Source organism: Enoplosus armatus, chromosome 14 (genome assembly GCF_043641665.1).
Source record: "Enoplosus armatus isolate fEnoArm2 chromosome 14, fEnoArm2.hap1, whole genome shotgun sequence".
Taxonomy (NCBI): domain Eukaryota; kingdom Metazoa; phylum Chordata; class Actinopteri; order Centrarchiformes; family Enoplosidae; genus Enoplosus; species Enoplosus armatus.
Window position 1 is genome coordinate 11,865,056 of NC_092193.1, and position 24,102 is coordinate 11,889,157.

The window sequence follows — 24,102 nt, forward strand, 5'->3', positions numbered from 1 at the left end:
AGAGGATATGAGGAGCAATCGTGGAAGAGGACTCAGTCCGACCTTGTCTGGCTCACAGTCCCGCGCCTAGTTGTGCGTAAACGCTGCTAAAATAGTTTGCGGCGTTCAAAGCCCGTTCAGGCGCGTACAACTTTGGCCCTCATTCATGTTTTTATTCGCAACACATCCACGTCTGGGTGATGTGCACAGGAATAGATCAACACTACTCCAACCTCTTCCGCATATTGGATTTCTATGCAAAGAGAAGGTCGCCAGGGTCCCTCCAAGGATTCGGGAAATGAAGCCTGCTGCTGACACGGACTCACTATTTTTGGACTTTTGAAACGTTTTTCAGCGCAGTTTTTTGATCAAAGGGGTTTTTCTTCAACTCACGTAGCATTTGCTCCCCGCGTGGGATTACTCGTTGCATTGCTCATATTTGAATCGAATCGAGTTTTTTGGATGAGCCTGTGCTGTGCGTTGTACAGTGCACACATTCGACCATAATGCATTTTATTTAGGACAACATCTGTCTATACAAAGTGCCAAATCAAGCCGGGATGGAGAACGAGTGTAATCGCAACATTGTGGAAAAGTATATCTGCCATAAACTCTCCAAACAGGGCTACGTGTGGGGATTTGACGATGTCCGGGATGAAGATGCTGCTAATAATGGGTCTATAGTTGCCCCTCCACCGACTTTGGTCCGCCGGTGCCGTGAAGACAGCACCGGGCCTGGCAGCGAGAGCATCCCCCACCTCTGCAAACGGCTCCCCCAGTCCGACCCGCACGCCGCCATCCACAGGGTCCTGCGCGAGGCTGGAGATGAACTTGAAAGACTGTACCAGCCGGACTTCACGGAGATGTCGCGGCAGTTGTATCTCACCTCCACCACGGCGCAGAGGAGATTCGCCGAGGTGATAGACGAACTGTTCCGGGACGGGGTGAACTGGGGCCGGATTATCGCTTTCTTCGAGTTCGGGGGCACGGTGTGCGTGGAGTGCGTGACGAAGGAGGAGATGACATCGCAGGTGGACAACATCGCGGAGTGGATGACGGAGTATTTAAATGGACCTCTGAACAGCTGGATACAGGATAACGGGGGATGGGTAGGTCTGATTCCGTGTAGTTGAGCGCTTTGCAGTTGTGTGTCACGGGGGCGCAGAAGTCCTGTTTGCCCTGGTTGAAGAGGTTTTAATGCGTACATTCAGTGAGTGTATAAATGTTCAACTGAGATCAAATCGTGCATCCTGATATGACTTCATCTTGAAACCACAGCTGTAGTTGATCATAAATACAAATCTATTTCTCTTGATGTGCCCATTACGCACAGCAGCGCAACGTTCGTGGCGGACGGCCTCACTTATGAGCTGCTCTGGTTGGATGTGTATAGTGGCTGTTAAGATGATTTGACCAATCAGACAGCATGCTCTGTCACACCTCCCTACGCTCTAAACAAAGCCCGCCCAGTCGACTGGAGAGCCAGTGGCAGCTACACTGCTGTCATTGAGAGGAGGGGATAGTCCAGAATAATCCGGGGGAATTAAAGCTTCATTAAATCTTAAAGCATCGCACTATGAAGAAGTTAATGGCAAATTTCAACATCTACCTGAATCTAGAGCTTTATGTTGCAAAGTGCTCCAGTGCTGCTGTGATGTGATGCATTAGGTCATGGTTGCAGCAGGAGGGAGGAGGCCAGACACATGTCAGCAAACAGTAAACTATTGAATTAATGTGTTTAGGCCTCTGGGCATGGCTGGACCCAGGCTCAGCAATCGGGGGCATTTTCTGCACATCTAAATGACACATGAACTTCAGGTGCTAATGCGGCGAGGCATCTACACTCTGCCGTTACCTGCCTGCACACATACTCATTCACAGAGAAATGAACAGAGAGTTGAATCTGAAAAAAAGTGTGCAATATCATATCCATTATTTGCATTTCTGCAGCCTCCTCTTCTGTGCTCCTCAACAGCTATTAAAACCAACCTGCCACGAATTAGCCTCTAATTAGCAGAGGTGCTCTTAATGAGAGCATAACATTTGTGCTGCTGGGTTGTTTTAGCCGGAAGGTATCAGAATCGGGAGGAGGGGGGGGGGCATCATCAATGATTCATATCGAACATTTCATCTCAAAGGGAAGGACCATTTAACATTCCCCTTGAGTCTGCCTTGCCCCTGGAGGTGGCAGGTTGTGCCACATATCAAAGGCAGGCAACAGAGGGAGGGCCCTCCAGGAACACACAACGCTAATCTGCAGCCGCTGTGTTTAACACACAGTCCTCTGTGCTTCTAGGTTGGCACTCTTTTGTCTGCTTTTTTAGACCTGTGCCTTGAAGCTGGCACAGGCCGGGCTGCAGAGATGCCTGCTCGAAGTCTCTGGAGCCCAAGCCCACCGTACAACAATGTAGGTCATCATAGTCTGTGTTTTCCAGCTGGGCGGAGATGACTGTGTCTCTGCTGCTCTGCGTCCACTTAGAGAGAGAGTACAGTCTTTTAATCCAAAGGATTATTTGGGATTATTTGAACGCATATGTTTCCAGTTTAGGTGATTTTGGTGGATTTCTGCCCTCAGCACTGAGGAGACCATATCCAAATGATTTAGGCTCAAATTAGGCTCTAAAACAGTTTAATACGGAATATATTCACATTGGCTCATGTGAGTTTATACCTTGAATGTTTGTTGTTTCAGCACAGACAGATGGGAGTCTAACAGACGTGTGTTGATTTATATAATCATTTGAATGCCCTTCAGGTGGGGAATTTCCTGAGGTGTGTGTGTGTGTGTGTGTTTCAGTTATTACCTGACATTTAGTAACTGACACTGCAGCCACAGAGCTTTGTCTGTGCTCTAGATTTGGTTTGTGAAATTCAGCTTTTCCTTTTTTATTGACTCGTTGGCGAGTGTTTGAAATATAGAAGAGTCACTGTATCATTCAGCACGTGCCAAAAAGGTTGTTGTCGCATTTTGTTTGTAGCTACTCTTGGACCTACAGAGTCTGGGAGTTTTTCTGTGCTGTAAATAGCAACTAAAAGCTTGTTGATTGTGTTCTGATTTCATCCTGAATTATGCATCCATGCCCCAAGTTGCTGAGATTTCTTATCAGACACCCCCCCCCCCCCCCCATGCACCCACACTCACATTTGTTTTCATTTGTATTTATTCTTCTCTGAAATAATCTGTTCTGTGTATTGTATATTTTATTTCCACATATTAACTTCTAAATGCAGTCTCAAAGCCTTCTCTATATTGCCAGGAATCAAATTCTGGTCTGGAAATAGTGAATCAATTTTTGTTCATTCATTCATTTATTTATTTTGCTTGCTTTAGAGTTGTCAAATCGAAATATATTGAGTCTAAAAATACTGGAATTAGACAGTTAAATACCCCCCATGTATACATTTTTAACTGTGGAGATCACTCCCAGTTACTGAAACAAATTCCCAGAAAAACTGAGGATGGGACCTCAGTGTCCTCAATAGTAGCTACAGTCCTGACAATGGCTCCCACTGTTTGGATATAATCTGGCAACCAATCTGTTTTAGTGTGAAAGCTTTGAGTGGATTGTGATGGAGCGGGCCACGGACTATAACGAGAGATGTTTTTCTTAATTGGGTTTACACAGCTTTGACAATGAAGACTGAATTAACATATGTGATTATATGTGTGTTTAGACAGACTGTGTTTATGGTCACTTACACTGTCCATTGTGTGCAAGAGGTGGGTCTTGTGTTTTCCACCACCCTTAAAACAAAGGTGGGGGCTAATCAACCTATTACTGACATTTTGACATGTGAGAGTGGTGTGGAAACAGCTTTCTATCAGCCACCCTCCGTTTCCTGTTGTTTTTGAGACAATTTGAGCCCAAAATAGGAGTGCCCACTAATCGTTGTTGAGTCTAGGCATCACCGGTGAGTCAAATGTACTTTTAGTTAAACAAAACTATCTGCCCTTTAGAAATAACAAAGCAGTTACTGTATTTGCAAAACCCAGCTGAGGGTGAAATAGCTCCCATTCTGCAGTGAATACTTCCCACACTCCGGGAGATGAAACACTGTCCTTTCATTGTCCTCAACACTCAATACTCACTCTTTCTCCGCCTGTATAAATTCAACCTCTGTGGTGGCAGAAATTGCTCTCATCAGGGGGACGCATGCATTTAGGTTGCAGCCTCACCCACACACGGTGCACCTGTGTTTATTTACAGGCACTCGCAGTAAATACTTTGTGATTGGACAAAGTGAAAGACGGCGTCCGACTCCTGAAATTACATGCTTGACCTCAGACATCTGACTGACTGGGGGGGCGGCACGGAACAAAATGCCAAAATATGCTCCGAGAGAAAAACAGCGGTTTCACAACTTTGGGAGGCTAACTGACAACAGCTTCAGATATGATGTTGAGAAATAACTTTATTTGTTCCAAACTGAAATATCTCAACATCTATTGGATGGATTGCCATGAAAATCTGTACCTTCATGGTCCCCTGAGGATTAATGGTGGTTTATATGGTTTGGTTTGCAAATCTAATGACATTCTCATCAGCCACAAAACTGTACTTTTTTTTATTGCTAATTAGCAAATGTTAGCATACTAACACTAAGATGGCGAAAATGATAAACATACCTGCTAAACATCAGCATGTTAGCATTGTCATTAGCATGTAGCTCTGTACAGCTTTACAGAGCCGCTAGCATGGCTGTAGATGCGTCTTCTGTTTACGTAGGGGACGAGAAGGAGGAGTTAAAACACCAGAAACACCTCTTTTAAAGCCTCAAACAGCCGGATCAAGTGTCTGAGGAATGCTGCTAGCCAGGTGGCCTATTTCTGTGTGTTACAGGTGTGTGTGTGTGTGTGTGTGTGTGTGTGTGTGTGTGTGTGTGTGTGTGTGTGTGTGTGTGTATGTGTGTGTGTGTGAGGAGAAGACAATGTAGGTTGGCTTGGGTTGGGTCCATCCTGTGGGGGGTTCCCCGAGCACAATCTGCTCGACGACGGGTGGGACCTCCATGTTGCTACGGTACTGCGGGCATCTGGCTGCGCCCCTCTCCTCCCTTGTTGAGGCTGAATGGATCTGGGACAGCGAGGAAGTCATTAATCTCCATATAGGTGACATGTCGGCAGAGCAGAGGAGTGAAGAAAAAAAAAAACCCAAACAAACTCACTCACAAAGGAGGCACATGCACCCACTCACAGGAAAGCAAAATACAAAAAATCCAGATGAGATCTCACTTACATCCAATTTGTGTCTCCTAGATGCAAATTCAACCCGTTAAACACAAGTCGATACAAACCGTGGCAACGTGCAGGAAGTGTTCATGGCTATTTTTCACATGGCTTATAACTCAACAAAAAGGAGTCTGTATTGACAGTGAAAGAAAAGCTACATTTGAGGACACATGCTTTTTCAGCGTAATGAGCTCTATAAGTTGTGATTGATCCATCCGTTCAGAGCCAGAAACGTTCTCTTTTCACTCTGCATGCTGTCACAGTCCGCTGTTTCCTTTTTTCGTCTGTTAATTTGTAGTTGTTTATCACAAAATTAGAGCGCGGAACGAACTCCACTCTCTTTTTTTCCCAGCAATCAGACAGAGGAATAAACGATTACTCATGCAAATAGCATTTAGGGTTTTTTCCCTCCCACTCATCATTTCAAAACAGAGAAATAACAACATAATTTCCCTGCTGGAGAAGCAAAAGATGTCTGTAACTAAGGCTGAGTTTTTGACAACAATGTTATCTCCTATTGTGGAGCTCTCAGCTCTGTACTGGAGAATGTACACCACAAAAGAGCTCAGTGTGGCGAGAAGCAGCCAAGATTTTCCCCCTGTACTGTACCCCTTTTGCTGCACAGGCCTCGGTCGCTCGCCATCTGCCACTGTGTTTACACCCATCAGCCCGGCAACTGTAATCTCAGAAACATTTCCTACAGACGCAGGGAGCTCTGGGCTGTAACTCTCTGAAACATGAATACTTTCTTTCAGGAACAGGCCTGGAGAGATCTCTAACCTCTCTTTGCTATCTGGGTCTCTGAGATGCTCGAAGCACAAAGACCTTTGTTCCAAATATTCAGTCCTGTGTGTGGAAAGCAGTTTTGATAACCCTTTATAGTCCATTTGGTGCAGTTTGAGCGACAATAAAGAAACTTCTTTGGTCAGTTTTTACGCTGAGATCACTTGTATCTGAATCACTGCCTAAATGAAAATAGTGGTTGACTGTTCGGTACCTGTACAGACATAACATCAAGACATAAATTTCTTTTCATCTTAACTACATTTGAAAAAATGATATGATTTGTCTACCCATGCCTGTACAAATGCCTGTTCTGTGGGCATATTAGGGCACTCAATGTCATTTCTATATGGATTCACTTAAAAACTCCTACATGTGATGCTGCCAGTATAATACGTACTGCTTCCATGACAGTGTAGATTTTAGACCATTTTGTTGCCATTTTCACCAAAAAACCAAGTACATTTTCGTACAGCAAGAGCAGCCTTTCACTACATAGACTGACAAACGTAAGGTTTTGTTGCAGCTGGATACAGTGCCGTGAATAATTCAGCCATTTAGTCAAAATTTGAACTGCGATTCCTTTATTTTTCTGACAATAAAATCAAGTTGATCCTCAAAACTGCAGACACACTGTCAGTCTTAATTATAGAAAAGGTTGGTATCATGAAGACAGAGTAACACACTGTCTCTCTAAAGCTAAATTTGCGCAAGCAAAGGATTTCTTTTATCATGCTGTTGACTGGAACATAAGGTCAGACGTTCAGCTTGACATGACACTCCTTGCTTTTTATGTCGTGTTTACGCCGGTCTTTACCATTCCACACATGCCGAGCATTTCATGAACACACCGGAAACGTGCACCGTGAATGGAAATCACTTTAACAACACAATTAGCACAGAAATACGGTTCTCTTGCCGTTTCTTGAACACAACTCTGGTGCTTTGAGAGTACTGTGCCGATTTCCACTACCTCACGTCTCCCCAGAGACCCTCCACCCCGTCCTGTGTGCTTATTTCTGGGCCTCCTCAGGAGAGCCGGAGGAATGTCTGCTGGGGAACAGCGACTGTAAATAAATAATGGAGATGACCTGGGTGTTTCTTTCCTGAGTTAAGGGTGTGGGTGATTTTGCTGTTTGACGGTCATGTCAGCTGAGCATTCAGGAACCACCGTAGGCGGTTTTGTGTGCTGACGTGTGTGTGTGTGGTTTTTGTTTGTTTATCTTGCCACTCGCAAATTCTCTTTATGTTAGGCCTATGGGGCCATGTGAGCCTACAGATTGGTGTTTGTGAATTCAGCCATATGATTGTGTTTCCTTTTTATTATTTAGTTCAATTCAGTAATCACCTCAACCTGCTGTTTTCCTGTTTCATGAGGGACACGTGCCTGAGCTGTTTAAAAGCACTGCTATCCCGGTCAGAACACACACTGATGAATAATATATGGAGCAGATAAACTCGGACACTAAATGGATGTCCCTCAAGTAGAACCCCAAAGGCTGTCTACGCTCTAGTTGATAGATTGCCTCCTCTTTTTCCCGTCTTTTTTTCTCAATCTCTTTCTTTCTCTTACCCCGCCACCATAGACGCACTCATTTACACACATACACGTGCCCAATCCCTCCACAAACGACACGCTAATACCCTGAGACCTGGCTTTTAGTGTCAGGTAACGTTCCAGATTCTTGAAAAATGCAGGGACATGCGAGAGGCCTCTAAATATAGAAGTGTTACCATCACTGCTCCCGTGTGGTCCTTTAATTGTCATGTTACACATAAATCCCTGCCCTGTTTGCTTCTGTGCTATCATCTGCGTTCACATCACAAACCCGCCGCCAATCTGCATGAAAAAAAAAGTCCTAATGAACCATTTGAGACGGCAGATAAAAGAGTTTTCCACCTTTCCTGTCATGGTGGGAGCTGGATAATGAGGAGCCTACTGAGACGCTAGCTGACTTTGCCACTGGGCACACCCTTTAAAGCTGCGCAGCATATCAATATAGGGCAAGGTTAAACGGTTCCTCCCATTGTCTGGATACTGTAGTTATTTTTGGGACAAACCCCCGAAAGGGTTTTAAAAGTCATTTGATATTCTCAATTAATTTCTGGAGCAACAATAGCCACTCCTGTTTGAAATGCAGCTGGGGCTGTCTCTGAAATTACTTTCTTGTTCACAAAGAGCCTGTTGCACACATAGCATAATGTAAATAGTTATTAAAGGGTCAGTTCACCCAAATCACAAAAACAAGATTTTCTTACTTACCTCCTCATGGTTGACAGTTTCCACTGGAAACTATTTCCTGCCAAAGAAATAGCTCCAATATAAAACGTAAACACAGAGGTTTGTGGAATTTCCAGAGAACGTGCGACATGTTTCTGGGAAGGTTTTCAAATGAATGATGATAAATACATTTTCAACCCCAGTGCCATGGAGGTGACACTGGGGTTGTGGCAGAAGACTCAGCCACTTGGGGGCAGCAAAACTAGCAGTAAAAGCAACATCGGCATATTAATACCTATTGTCTATTGGCTATTTACACATTTAGCAGACACAGAGCAACATTAGCATTCATTTGGACTCATGTTTCTGGCGACCTGCTTTTGGTTCCGTCTCTTTAGCTGCTAAACGCTACACTATGTTCACCAGCTAGCCGCTAACTTTGTCTGCTGTTTGGTGCTGGGCAGGTAGCTTGCAGTGGGGTTTTAGAGCTTTCTTGATCTAAAACCCCCAAAGCTGTCTACTGCAACTGGAAATGACACAGATGAGAGTGGTGAGAGGGAACCAAAACAACAAGCTGAAAGACGATAAATTCCCCCGTAGAGCTGAGGACATCTGCAGAGTTGGACGATAATTCATTCATCAGTGTTCAATTCTCATCACTACGAGTGACACCTTTCACATTCCACAAAGCCATTTGATCAATTTGATCAATAATATAAAAATATGGACTTTATTTTACATGGCTCAATACCACCAGGGATAAGTGGGAAAATATGTTTTTATGATTTGGGGGAACCGACCCTTTAATATTTATAGAGTTCATATGCACACACAGACAGGCAAACACAGAAGCGGATGTACTGGTGCAAATCAGTTATTTGCTATCCACAAAATGGCTGTGTATACAATCACATGCATCTGCACACACACTCATACTGTGGCACATCGGCGTGTACGCACAGAAGCGGATGTGGTAGTGTGAATCAATAATGCTGTGTTGTCACAGGGTGACATGTGAGCCATGGCAGGGAGCAGATGGCCCCGGGGTGCCTAGCTTCCTGTTAGCTGTGCCATTCAGCCTCAACACACACACACACACAAACACACACACACACACACACACACACCACTACCATCTCCGCTGGGATTTCCTGGTGCAACTAGCCACAACACTGGCCATTAACAAACAGCATGCCATTATTGGCTTTTCTCTGAAATGCTGAGTACATGCCCTCCCAAAAAAATGACAACAGCCAGATAATGGTAAATAGATTTCTTTGCCTCGTCCATGGAGGTCTGGGGTAAATAATTCTCCGGACCCCCTCCCCAATGTGATTTTTGCCAGCAGAGCAAATAGGCCTCTGGAAATCTGATCCGTTTCGGTGGACGCCGAGTGAGGTCAACCATTGCTCAGATATCACTTTGACTATGTTGTATTGATTGAGCGTTTCCGATGGTTTGTGTTGGTATCTCTGAGCGAAGACTCAATTAACGCAGTGAACCAGCGGCTGTAAATGTCAGACTGCATATGAAGGTGATTTATCGAAATTCAAGTGTCTCTGTGGAAAGACAGTGGCGAGACGTTTTAGCACTTTTATGCTGAAGGCTTTCAACTGAAGTGTGTATGTGTGTGTGTGTGTGTACAACTGGGTGCTCTCTCTCCTGGTAAAGCTGCACACAGCAGCACCACCCTGTTGGCAGTCACCTTTGATGGCGACTGATTAGGTTTGAAGTGCAGAGAAAGCGATACTGATGTTTGGAAGATAAAAGCTTTGCCAAGGGAGCGTTAGCTGCTGCTACGTGGTGTTTCAGGGCAGCGATCAGTGTTCATGAAACTCCTTCGCCATCCTAAACTCTGGTGCTGCCCGCTCAAGCCTACAACCAAATTTCTGTCAGCACGCTGCAGTGAACAGACATTTTGTCGCTGTCACAGATAACCCCACGCTGTTTTCAGAGGACTACTACTGCATGCTACTTCTGACAGGGATTTCTCGCCGGCAGGGGCATACCCAGTACTGCCACGCCGTTTTATTACATCAATTTCACTGGGTCTACTCTGAAGGTGTGCTGCCTTTAATTGGTTGTTGGGCTGTCATTACAACTTCAAATAATGACAGATACTTCAAAGAAAATGGGGGGATTGAAAACAGGAGAACTGACAGTGATTCCTTTTCTTCTTAGCTATTTTGTTTAGCAATTTTTGGTATTTTTTTGACAATACAGATGATGCTTTATGTCGGTATATGTTTTCAGGATGCAATCATCTTGTGACATATGTCAGAGAAATTTTTTTTTATGATGCCTGGGTTCAGTTATGTCAGGCGCCATTTTTGCTTTATAGAGGAGTGTTAACTGTGACATGTCTAGACGCGTCTCATGTGGGCAAATTTAACCACCAGAAGTTTAATTAACTCTGCAAATTGACCTATAAAGTGCTTCATTTATCTTTCACACTTTGTGGCACTTGGTGGTGAAAAAGCTGTCAAAAAAAAAAAAAAAGCCCAATAAGTATGTATTTTCTCTCGTTTAATCAACACAATTTCATGATACCATTGTAAAAAAAAATAAATTAAAAAAAAACCTTTGATTGTCACTGTGCCGAAGTATCAGCTAGCTTTGCAAACTCATTTTCTGATACCACCCAATCTATCACGACAGGCGCTCAGACCTCTCGACCTTCAATGTTTCCAGATTTGAATTAATGTGAGTCCACATTCCTGCTCTCCAGGGAGGACAGAGGGTTAGAAAATATTCCTGGATGAAATGACTGGACTTCACAAGGTGTCTTTGATCAGGAGGTGAGGCTAACAGGGTTGAGGAGGAGGAGGCGGAGGAGGAGAAGGAGGATGAGAGATGGAAGGGCAAGCAAGCAGAGGAGGCTTGTAAAGCTGTAAACAGGCTGTCCACTGCTTCTCACTGCCTCATGGGCTGCGGGGGTAATTGCTGGAGAAAAAAGGTATGGATGGTTGGAAAAAGTATGATCAGGCCACCAGGGTTGAAAGACCAAAGCAAAAAACGGAGCCAGTAGAGCAAATGGTTCTGATTTCATTGGAATTCATGCTGTTAGCAGAGATTCTGGGAAGTAAGAGCAGATTAGCTCACTCCTTAGAAATTTATAGAGCAAACTTGGATAAAGTTGCCTGTTAAAGTCATCTGACTCAACAATCATCTGATTCTCAGCTGATCCATCTGCTGACTTAGAATAGCGGAGGAATGCACTCGTGAAACATCCACATGGACAAAATAAAACAAAAAAATAACAACAATAATATACAGTATGTTTGCATTTTTTTCCTACATGATTTAAAGCCTCTTTTTGAGGCAGTATATTCTAATATTCACTGCAGCATTAAGGCTACTCAGCTCACAACAGGCAGTCACTGAATACCACTAATGACATTTTCCATGGATTATTCCAGAGAGAAAATGTCACCAAAAAATCCACCCCCTCCTCTATTATGAAACTGACATGTGCCTTATTAGCTTTCTGCACATTTTCACACCAGACCTTCAGTGTCACAATAGGAAACTTATTATCATTCATCAGGTGGGCTGTGCTTGTTTCCCTTTGGTCTCTGCATACAGACTGCGAAGGTCACACAGCTCAGAGTGAGCCAACCTGCTCCAGATAGTTCAAACAATTGGACGTTTTTAAAAGCGTTGCTGCTCAACACAGCTCTGTCCAAGGTCTCTGTGAGTCACATTGAACCCCAGACCAAAGACCGGACAAAGGACCAGGAACAGAAGAGGTGTCCACTCCGGCTTTTAGCTGCTTGACTGGGGCTTTAAGGATTTAAACGCAGTTTATTATATTACATAATGCAAGTGCGGTGTAGCTGTGCTCCTTGCAGTTGACTTGGTTATCTCAAGGTTCATTCCTTCTCATATCAGGCCTCTCGGGCACACACAGTGCAGTTGTTTGTTTCCACACATCAATGCATTCCTCTCATTCCTCTCCCCCTGGATGAAAATCAGCTGGTTGCCGGAGAGAGGTCATTGAACTTTTCCCCAGTATTCCCAGCCTGAGAGGAGAAAGAGGCAGGGGGGAGGGAAAAGTTTTGTCAGCCAGGAGAACGTTGGAGTTCATTCTGAGATTTCTTTAGCTGACATTTGAACGCTATACAGGCTGTGGATACCTGCTTAGATTTATCAGCCGGAGGTTAAATTGTGTAAGAATATTTATCGCTTCTAAAGTGTAGTGAAGTATAGATATAAAGTAACATAAACTATGTAGTTACCCTCCATCACTGGCAGTAGATGCCTTCACTTTGACTTTGTGGAAGATTTTCATTGTGGTTCGGCTCCTCTGCTCCCCACTTCAAAGGTGTTCCTGAGGGAGCTGCACCTCAAACAGACGATTGTTTCCTCTGACATTATCGGACATCTGAGCTCCTCGATCTGCTTTGCTCTGCTCTGCTCACAGCGTGCCCTGTCCCAGACTGTGGCCTCTCTCATTTACATGGGTACACGGGCAAACACTGTTGAACCTGAAACCTGGCCCCCGTGTACTCCAATCACGTAAACCGCTCCAATATCTTGTTGCCAAAACTGACAAGCTTTCATTTAGACTTTACAAGATGCCTCCTGTATGAAAGAGAGACACTGGGCGTCTAAGCTTTGATGTTCTTAATGCTTTCTCCTTCGCTGGCATGTTTAATTCTCTATTAGATGATATTACACTCCATTTGTTTGGCACGGCTGCCTAAATTACAGGGGTAACTTGGGGCTTCATCAAAGGAAAAATCACAACATTCCCACTTTTTGTGAACATAAAACTTGCCCTTTTGTTACAGTTTGCTTTTTCTTAAACTTGGAGCTAAGATTTAGGAGTCAGTTAATGGTTCAAAACAAATACAAACCTCTTAGTTACAGTGTCTAACCAGCTGTAGCTCTCTGCTGCTGCTCCCCCTCCCTTTCTCCATGGTATTAGTATGACTACATGTTTGGCTTGCCTCTAGTCTTTCCCTAGTTACCCGCACAGTCGAGTCTGTGATTTAACCATACTTGGCTCTACCACAGAGAAGCCATAGTCTCAAACCAGACAGTGATGTCATCCCCACAGCGTCTGGCACAGGAAGTGACTTAACACTAACTGAACTGTCAAGCTCTTCTACAAAGCTCTTACACAATCACTGCTGCCCGAAAAGCCCCTTTTTGAACATCAGGATTGTGTAATTCTGTTACGTCAGCGCTCGAGTCGAAAAAACCACAACAACTGAAAAGCTGAATGCACCATTTCAAGAAAATCCAAAACCAAGTGACTTAATTTCTTGGGCAAGTTCAGCACAATCACCACGACATCGAGTATGCTGCAGATGGTGTTCCCAAACATCCCATTCATTACGCCGTATACAGTAGTCGTTTTTGGCTCAGATCAGTCAGTCTATTTTCAGCTCCACTGCATTTGAGATGGTGGTTGTGTGGTCTCGAGGTCTTAAGGGGTCAGCGCATATGACTTTTAAGGCTTGAAGCAGCGTGCCGCCGCTGTCACAGGAAATGAGCCTCTCCCTTGGCTCCGTTTGTCACAGGAGAAGCAACAGGCCACCTGGGAATCTGCTGGTTCCCACGGCCTCTATCAGAGGTTTCCATCTGAGCCAATCAGGCAGAGCCCTTCAGCTATGGGGGGGCTCCCACACTTCCTTGTTTTGCCAAAGTGAGAGGTGCTCTGGTTCCCGTACACGGCAATCCAACGCTGATTTAAAGCTGATAGAGCAGTTTGAAATGTGAAAGTTTTACCTCTGCGGTTAATCATTAACCCAAACTGCAGAGTCAATGTGAAACATGGCGTTGCCTTTTTTTGTTCACAGAGAGTGCTTCTGCATGTGGCATTTAAATGCCACAGATACTACTCTAATTTACCAAGTGGCCCTTTATAAAAGTGCCCACGCGTTCCTGAGTGTGAAATGTGAACAAAACAACCCAGAAGCTATCTCGGGGAAGAAAAAAAAACCCACCAGTAATTTGGCTTTCACACGCTTACATGGATTTTTGAAGCCACAAGCGCGTCACTGGAACAGTCGATGTACTATGCAAGGCTTCCTTGGAGAGAACACAGAGCTATTAGACTCCCAAGTGGCAGACATCCTGTCTTTACTGGAAAGCCACTCAAGCCAGGTTTAATGCACTCCAAACACACCAGCCTCTACAAGTGTGGATGATGACTCAGCGGGCCCTTTTCCATTCTCTCCTCTGCTCTTTCGCGTCATCGGTGGCCTTTTAAACGGGCCGAGCAGCAGAGACGAGAGTTGTTTTATTAGATTGGGCGGCCCTGAACCAGGAGCTAACATGAAGCCTCTTGATATTTATAGCCGCACAACAGTCTTGCCGCTTCTGTCCTGTTCAACTATTGTCACTTCCTCCTCCGCTGAGGGCCGGATGGGCTTGCTGCAGACGTCCCTTTTCGGCTGCATTGTATCTATTTGAGGAAAGCCATTGTGCCACATTTTGGCTACCGTGAAGGATTTTGGATCAATTGTTGAAGTTGAAATAGGTTTCAAGGTCAAAATCACAAGACTGGTTTGTTTCAAAGACTGAAAGAAACATAGCGACTGAGCTGCAGAGGTTGTCTGATTTATTGTGAGAGAAGAGGATCGTCTCTCTGTGGCTTTCCCTTTGCTTTGATGTCTCTTTGCTCTGCATGCAGAAGTGGCTGATTGTAAATGATGCACTCTGAGCTTCAGTAAAGTGTGCAGAGGCACCGATAAACCAGGATTGCTGGAGGAGAGCAAACACAGTCTGCGCCCATCACCTCTCCGAGCCTGCAAGGTCACCCCGTCCTTCATTTCATGTTGGATCAAAGCTGTTCAATAAAAATCAATGTGCTCAACAAGAATAAAGGGCCTACAAGGATCATATAACTGCTCAGTCAATGTTAAGTTAATACATCAGAAATAATGGTCAGTTCAAAATCTGTTTGTACAAAGAAAACTAGATGTTGCTGCACAAATTGGAAGGTTTAACTCCAGTGGTTCTCCTCCTCTTCCTCCTCCTCCGGCCTCCTTGATGGGATCAAAACCTAGTCAAGCGTTATTCATCTCCAAAGAAACCAGAGTCTCATGTGTAAAGTTATAGTCCCCATTTATCTGGCGGAATAGACAATGAAAAATGGAGACAATAAAAACATGCAGAGTGTCATGCGGAGTGTGGGTGATTTACTGGCGATCACGTTTCATGTTCCAGTAGAGCAGGCTGACTCCCACGGGAGAGCGTGCTGTTTTGTAAACACACAAATGCCGCCGCCGCTGACGCAGATTTGAATATTTATGAGCCTTTAGGGTAGCATCCAACGTCAAATGTGTTTCTCCGTTTACAGTCGAGCCCAATGAAAGTACATTGCCAAGTATGAAACCTGAGTCTTCAGTGACGCCCAAAGTGAAAGCAAATTAAAAAGGTTTCCCATTTCTTTTGATATAAGTCCAGACTCCCTTTCTGCTCTCGTTATCAGACAGAGAGATGTTTCTCCACAGTTACTGTTACCGTGTAGTCATTCAAAAGGCTGTTAATTCCTTGGGTGAAGATTTAAAAGATATTTGTGGGACCAGAAGCCAAATGCCATTTGTTCTTAATTATCTGACTATTTCACATCAAAATAATATCCCTTTTAAGCTGATGTCATTGTGTCAGTTAGAAATTGCACTGCTTGGTTTCACCTGTAAACACGGCTTTCATGGTTTAGTCTGAACAGTTGATCGTTGTCAGAGGTGGTTTAATGTCTCACGAGCAGTTTTGTAGCTCTCTGTGCTAACTTAAAAATACATCATGAAATTAATTACTACACAATGGATTAGGGCTGCCTTTAATCATTATTTCCATCATCTGCTGATTATTTTCTTGATTCTTTGATTAAGCGTTTGGTCTATACAATGTTAGAAAATACTAGAAAATGTCCTTTCCCAGAGCCCCAGTTGACATCCTAAAATGACTTGTTTTATCCGACCAAGAGTCCAAAACCCAAACATATTCCATTTATAAATATATAAAACAGAGAAAAGCAGGAAATCCTGTTAAAGGAATTACTTGACATTTTAGGAAGTATGCTTGTGTGCATTCTGGCGGAGAGAGAAGATCGAGCCAGACAAACAGAGCCAGGCTAGCTGTTTCCCCCTGCTTGTAGTCTTTGTGCTAAGCTAAGCTAACTGGCTGCTGGTGGTAGGTTCATATTCAACAGACAAACATGAGAGTGGTTATCAATCTCCTCGTCTAACTCTTTGCCAAAAACAGAATGGAAACCATTGCTTTTGCAAAAGCCGAATAATTTTCTGTTGATCAATTAATAGACTAGTTGTTTGAGCTCTAAGTGTATATGTTTTAAATCAAGGATGCTACTCAGATATTTTATCAAGCATTATTGTTTTGTTAATGTCATCCACTAAACATTTGTGTATTGACGACACATTTTCCAGATTTATACAGCTTTCCACCCAGTTTGCCATCACTTGGCTATGAGCTTGTTGTTTCCAAGTATTGCAGTATTGTCACAGCGTGGTGAAGGGCTCGGTGTCCTCAGCTCCGAGCCGTTTGGCGGTGCTGACACAGGGGGATTCACTGGGTAATGAGTATTGCAACAAACTCCTCCGTCATCTCGTTTTTGCCGGACCAGTCGATGGATGACACTCCAGAGACTTGATCGAACCTGACCTTGACCAGACAAGAGATTGCTGTCCTGTCACCTATTGTGACTGGAGAGGAGTGTTTTTTAATATTTTCTTTCTGCATCTGTGTATGCATTCAAAACAGATCAGTTACTAAGGACATGAATGCCTTCCTTGCATTTTTTTTTTTATCTCCCATTACTACCCCCCGGCTCCTGAAATGAGAGTTTTGTTTGACTTTAATTAGCGGCGGAGAAGTCTACAAGAAGCTCATTAGAAAATCAAAGAAGGAGCGGCAGCAGCAGCGTATGCAATATTATAAGTACGTTACCATGTGAATGCTTAGGAAATAAACAGAGCGTGGGGAGAAGCTCGGTTCAGAGGTGAATATAGCAGCGAAGCCACAACAGGCACTTTAATTACAAGTTGAACTTTAACCCACATCCCTTTCTCTCAGTCTCAGTCTGCCCGCAATTACCCACAGAAACGTCCCAAAACAGAGATGACTGCCTAATCATTTTTCTCTTTTGGCAAAGCGCTGCTTGGGGTTTTAACAGAGCTAGCCAAGCGCACAAGATGACTCATTATCTTCCACACAAGTCGAGGGATCATTCCCAATAGTAGGGGAATACCCAAAGGAACCGGCAAATGTTTGGTATTTCCTGTCGTACTTAAGATAGCGTAAAGGCCATCCGAGGAAGGCAACAGTGCAAAATCTCTTTGTGTCCATGAGAGAGACACTGAGCAAAACCCAGAGGTCTACATCATGTGAAAAACAAATCAGAGGTCGAGGACAGTCTCACTCCCGCTGGTGGGAAAAGCAAATCATGTGTGAAGCTTCCAGCCTAGGTAACCATGACACTCAAGGCAGCAAGTTGCCACCCCATGGCTGAGTATGGGATCCTCTCAAGTCCTCACTGTTTAGTCTGACTCCTTCACTCTGTATGCGTCTCTCCGAGGGATTCATTGTGTGCAGTAAAAACGAAGGAAAGGGAGTGTGTAAACCTGGATAGGGCATCCCATTGGATTCTTGGCTTCAGTGGGCGGCTGTGACCTTTTTAAAAAGCCATTGATCGAAAAAAAAATGAATACTGTAGAGAACTGCCGCCAGGACTTCATGTCCCAGATGCACACCTGCTGTCCATGGCAGATGGTTTGCTGCAGGGCAATAAGATGAGTTTTTGGGGATTATAGTCTTTTGTTGATGTGATGAATGCAGATGTTTTGTCCTTTTCCTGTCCCTGTCAACCTCTTGTGTCCTCCCTCGCCAGCTGCTTATTATTATTTTCTTCAAAGGTTCAGGTTTTCATAATGAAAGTCAATACAGGGGAGAGAGAGGACAAAATAGAAAGTACTAAGGTTTGTTTTTCACACTACTCACATGCTTGTGACAGCACTGCCTGCTAACGTGTGGGTGAAAAAGTTACCAGAGGTGAAGTGCAGCATGCCTCAGTCTCATGATATCCACCTGACACCCTCCCTCCCTCCCTCCCTCCCTCCTCTATCTCTGCTTTCCAGCTCTCCCCTGGGTCAGTCTGGAGTTATTACCGTCCGTGTCCTTGTGGGATTGTTTTAAACATCCATCACCGCTCTTATGAACCTCTTACCGTAATTGGCCTGCTTTCGTTTCAGACTTAAATAGATGATAATCTATGCCGACTGTCTGGGACATATTGAGGACACGCATCATGAGTTTGCCATTTTGTCAAGCCTCGCTAGCGGTCAGTCACATGCACTTGCTGCTGGACCCGGTGCTTGATTTGTGTTGTTGCCTCAGCAAACTGTTATTTTCCTGGAGTGGGTGGAAAAAAAAAAAAAAGGATGGAGGCAGTGTTTTTGCCAACTAACACATTCCCCTCAGCTGGCAGTCTGACTGAAGAGCTTGTTCTCTAATTAATACCTGAATCCTGGTGAAGAGGAGGAGGAGGAGGAGGAGGAGGAGGGAGGGGGGTATCATCACTGAAAGACGGGGCTTGTTCAGAGGTCTCTAGAATAAAGCTTTCTGACATTTTGCATTTTTAGCCATGTTAGCAGCACGGCTCCAGGGATAGCAATGTCAGTTGGCCCACGGATAAATCCTAAGGACTGGAGGTCATCCCCAACTTTTCCACGAGCACCACTAGCAGGCCGATGTCACTTATCCTTTAAAATATGTCAGCCAGCACAAACTTTGGTACAGACATTCATGGTCCCCAGATGAATCCTAGTATGAATTGTAATAACATCTCTGATCCTGCAAAACTAATGACCCATCAGCCTCAGCTGTACTTTGTGTTTAGTGCTAATTAGCACACATTAGCATGCTAACTTGCTAAACTAGGGTGGTGAAAATGGTAAACATTATGCCTGCCCAGAATTAGCATGTTAGCATTGCCATTGTGAGAATGCAGCATGCTGATGTTAGCATTTAGCTCCAAGCACAGCTGTGTCTGATGAGTTGACAGAGCTGCTGTAGAGTCTTGTTTTAGCCCTGGATAATTAAAAACTCTCAGCTGCAACAAAGGAAATGCCATGTGGTTAAAGATATTGCTGGCTGATTTAAGATTGCGGTGTGTTTTGACACCAGAGGGCCTAAACTGGGAAGAAATTGCTGATCCTTCCTCCTCTGTGACACCGACTGGCCCCCAGCCTCAGGAATGGGACAGGACGGAAAGGGAGGAGAGGGAAACAGGAAATACTTTTGTCTTCCCACAGCACTTCAGAATGGATGTCCTGTGATGTTTTTAGTCCTGTGTGGGCTTTTGTTTGATAAAAGGAAACTGTATATTAAAATGTGACACAAAAAAAAGAATATGATGACCCAGTTTTGCTTCTGCGAGATCAAGGTCGAATAAAATGCGTGTATTCCGGTTGGAATTACACAAAGCATAATTACTGTAGGTAAATTGAGTTAAATCAAGACAGATTAAAGTAGGATGATAATTGATTCCCATGGGAACTGACACAGTAGTGTTGAAGTGAGTTAAACTTAACAATTCACTATTGTTCACAGATCAAGGTCACGTTACAGCCAAAAACAGAGGCATCAAAGGAGCTCAGATGTACAGCTCCACCACACTGCTACTCATGTGGTTAGCTTCGTAACAAAAGAGTTGATATTCAATAGGAAACTGTTGATATATCCTCTCGTAAACCTCTCTGAAACAAACTCTACTCTAGTTGGGTTCAAGATAATCTACTTGTGTGTGTGTGGGGGGGGGGGGGGGGGGGGGGGGGGCGAGGAGCTTAGCACCATGACTTCCTGTCCAGCTGTTCCTGCTGTCACTGCTCAAGAGCAGATGTCTGTATTTCCTTGTCTAAGACACACAGCCGTGGTATTTGCTCCGCAGACCTTACATACACTCGCCCATTCCCAATTTGTAACAGACCGATTTTAAAACTCCTGTTAGCAGCAGAAAGCAGAGCCCCCTCTGAGTAACATTAATATATTTATGTCTGAGTGCTGCGGCGCTCGTCCACACGCTAAAACCCCCCCCACCAAAATCTGTTGGCATGCAGTTGCGAGTGGGCTCTTTTTTGGTGATTTTCCCATGTTTGTTTAGTGTGTGTGTGTGTGTGTGTTTGGGTGTACTGTCTCTCTCTGCGTGAAGGGCGTTCATGAGTGTGAGAGCCGATGGACATTAATGGATCTGCTGCAGAATGGGCGTAATAACACTCTATTTCCACCCACATTTGGTAGCGGCCGAGGGATTTACATCCTAAAGGGTCAGTTCACACAAATCACAAAAAAACATATTTTCTCACTTACCTCTGAAGGTATCAAGCCATGCTGATAATTTTTGTTTTATTCGCTGAGATTTTGAGATATCTGCCCCTGAGATTACGGCTGTTACTCCAATACAATGGAGGTGATGGGATTTCATATTTAAAAATGTATTTAAAATGACATTTAATAAATTCAGAGGCAACGTTTACCAAAAAAGTTGTCCCACATGTGTGTTAAATACTACAATGCCCAGCTGTGAGCCTTTTTTATATATGAAGTAATATATTTGTGACCCGTTTTTAAAGATTTACATCATCAGTAGGATCTGTATGGTGTTTTCATGTAGACTCCACCCATCTGATAACCAACTGACGCAAGAACACACACAAAGGTAAACACATATTCTTTGGAAGCCCAATTAACTGTCTATCTGTCTCTTTCCTGTCTCTCTTCCAGGATGCCTTTGTGGAGCTGTACGACAGACAGAGGGACTCGGTCTTCAGTTGCTCTTGGCCCTCCATTAAGACAGTCTTCGGTCTGGCTGCACTCGGGGCAGCAAGCCTCACCATCGGAGCGTACCTTACACAGAAGTGAACAAGCCCTCTTTCTACCAGCGTGACTTTCTTTCTCATCCTCCTCCTCCTCCTCCTCCTCCTCCTCCTCCTTTTTTCCTCGTGCCTCTCCTTCTTTCCTTTTAAAGACGCCCCTGACCCCTCAGAGACAACCTTCAGACTCTTCCGAATCAGCCTCTCTTCAAAGCCCTCTCGCAGAAAACTCCCTTTTCCTCGCCCCTCCATGTCAAAACAGACACAAATCAAAACAACTGAAGCAATCCAATGCACAGCCCATACGGAGCAAAGGACGTCTTGAAAAGAGCCAGCTTAGATGTAATCACACTAAGCTGAGCACAACTGAGGAGAAAGGAGGATTTTTTTTGTTCTGCCTGCTTCTGTACTAGTTATAGCATGAATGTTGAGTGTTAGTGTAGACGTTGCATGTGTCAGAGCTCATGCGGGACCTCTATTTGGAGGCCTTGATGATGGGGGTTGCAGGGACAATGATGCCCCACACCAGAGAGGAAGCGGCCGTGCCCCCGCCCCTGCTTGTTAGGGTGAAGAACCCTGTTTGAACTATGGACTCCAGTTACCCCCCCTGCAGCCGTCCTTCAAAGGACTTCCTCCACAGAACAGCTGCTCAGAATGTATAATGGAAACAGCTTGCTTCAACCAGCGAGTTGTGTGTCTACGGCTTTCACTCCTCAGATAGCTCCAGTGAACTCTGAACACACTGCACCATTATACTCTCCCTGGCCTTTAGCATGTAGAGGAAGGGCCCGTGGAAGACTGAGTTGGGCTGATCTTTCTTGTGCAGAGATGTTGAAAGCTGATTGCGATTTTTAATGTCGGTTGTAATTTTTGCCAAACCCCAAATTGTGTTTAGAAAAAGAGGAGAATGGAATATTTCAAGGAGTGAAAAACATGCCAGAGAAGGCTGCCGTGGCATCAAAATGTCATTTGTTGGCGAGTATACTGAGAAAAACGTTGAGCACAGCACAAAAGAGTGAGGTAGATTTAGCATCTGAGCGAGTAGGCCCCTGCAACATAAACGGACAAGGTTGTTGAAGTGTGTGGACGAGACTCCTCTGCTAAAACGACTCCCCTTTAAAAGCACCATCACAGATTAGCACCAAGCAACTCTTAAGACCTGTCAGTTCTTTTCTATTTTCTACCTCTGTTGCAGCTTTCTTACTCTCAGCTCCAGTCCATCTGTGGTCAGATTGTTTGGGCTCACCCAGGTTTCGGAGCTGACCCTGTCAACATGTGTCCTCCAGCTGCTGAGGCCCCACAGCGACTCTAGCAATGCAAGAATCCACTCCGACAAAGACGCTTGTCCACGTGGACCGAGGAAAAACCCTCGCTTGGCCACAGACGACTGAGTACCACGGCAGCAGGGTTTCAGTTCAGGACTAAAGCCAGTGTGTCCCGTGTGCTGGAACCTGAGATGTCCCTTCTCTCCGGTCTGCAAATGCATTCAGTCATTGATTTGTCCCTTTCAGCCAGTTTTATTGATGTTCGTCTTGTGTTACAGTCTGATAGAAAATTTTGGAAACGCTCACAGGCTCCAAAATATTTTGTTGTACACAGTACTTAGCAAGTTGGTCTTTCCTCTGTCATTAAAACTCTTCAGCTTCTTTGTTGCATGGATGAAAGATACTGTCTTCACACCTATATATCTGCTGTGTGTAACCATATTTATAACAGAATAGGGTGGAAGATAACGAATAACAGCAAAGGAGTTGCATTTTCTATTTATTGAGAGGTACCAGATTTTTTTAACAGTACTTTGATGAAAAAATTAATTGTTTTTTCACTTTTTTCTATCCTATGGAATCACACTGTAACTACATTTTTTCCCCCCTGGCTGCTATTATAACAAGAAAAATGTTTAAAAAGTGAATCTCTGTGTTGTATTAATACTGGCTTCAGGCTGCTATACTGTCGATTTTAACTTTTACTTACAGCTTAAACTGCCACAGATTTACAGTATAGTTCTAGAGAGCTGGAAACCAAAGTTAACTTGTATTAATCTTTAAAAAAACAACAAAAAAACAACAAAAGTAGCTTAAGGAGAATACATGTCGCTTCACTTCGCTGAGTCTTTTCAGTGAGGTTTTGTCTAGTGTCACTGTGCTTTATTATCAGCTTAAACTTTTGTCAACTTTGTGCTCCGATGATAACTCAGTGCTCATCTGTAAGACTTGTCTCAGTTATCACTATAAACCACCCCATCCTCATCACAGCAGCTCACAGTGTGTGATATTCCTAGTGGTGTGTGTGTAAGAGACAAACAGAAGGGTGATGTATGAGCAGGAATAGGAACACAGTTTAACAGCAATATACTGTAACTTTTATATCCTCTGTGCATATATGAATGTAGGCACTATGGTTGCTGTACTGTTTCATGTCTATAATCACAAACCAGTAGCACTTATAAAAAAAAAAAGTGAATTGTGTTTCTGTTGTTTACTGCTATATCCACGATAAGCTAGCGGGATCATATTGTTCCTAATAAACCAGATTTCTCAAGCAGCTGCAGTCCAAGTTCATGTTGCGTCTGCCTCTTCTTTTTTGTTTTTATCGATTCTCAGATTCATCTCTCAGCTTGTCAGCAGGACAGAAAGAGAATAAGAGATGTTTAGGTGCAGAGCAGTGTATCAACAGTGCTCTTTTGATTATCTGTTATCTATCCACAGCTATGAGCTGTATATGTATATAAGCCTGCTTGTGTCAACGTGACAGTCTCCTTGTGGAGGACTGTGCACGAGCAGCAGCCTCACCCCATCAGACATCAAAGCTGTCCCCAAACACTGCACTTGTCAGCCTCCCTCTTCGGCTCTGTACGCTGCTAAACACGAGTGCAAAAACCCAAATGCCCTGCGGCCAGGTTTTTTTTTACACCCCCTGCCTCTGTTCTGATCACACTTGTCTTCAAAGGCTACGGCACTCTTGCTGCTCGGTGGAATTTGTGAAAAGCATGATGCAGTAAAACTAATGTTGAAAGAGTTGAGTGGGTGCGAGAAAATGAGGGGAGAGGA

The 24,102-nt window shown here is 44.1% G+C and overlaps 1 protein-coding gene across 1 annotated transcript; it reads left to right on the forward strand.

The window, feature by feature from the left end:
• The first annotated feature begins 61 nt into the window (after positions 1-61).
• Positions 62-23,608, forward strand: bcl2b (BCL2 apoptosis regulator b). Its single transcript, XM_070918601.1, has 2 exons — positions 62-1,088; positions 20,964-23,608. The coding sequence occupies exons 1-2, from the start codon at positions 540-542 to the stop codon at positions 21,099-21,101; spliced, it is 687 nt and encodes a 228-aa protein (XP_070774702.1). The 5' UTR covers positions 62-539; the 3' UTR covers positions 21,102-23,608.
• The last annotated feature ends 494 nt before the right edge of the window (positions 23,609-24,102 follow it).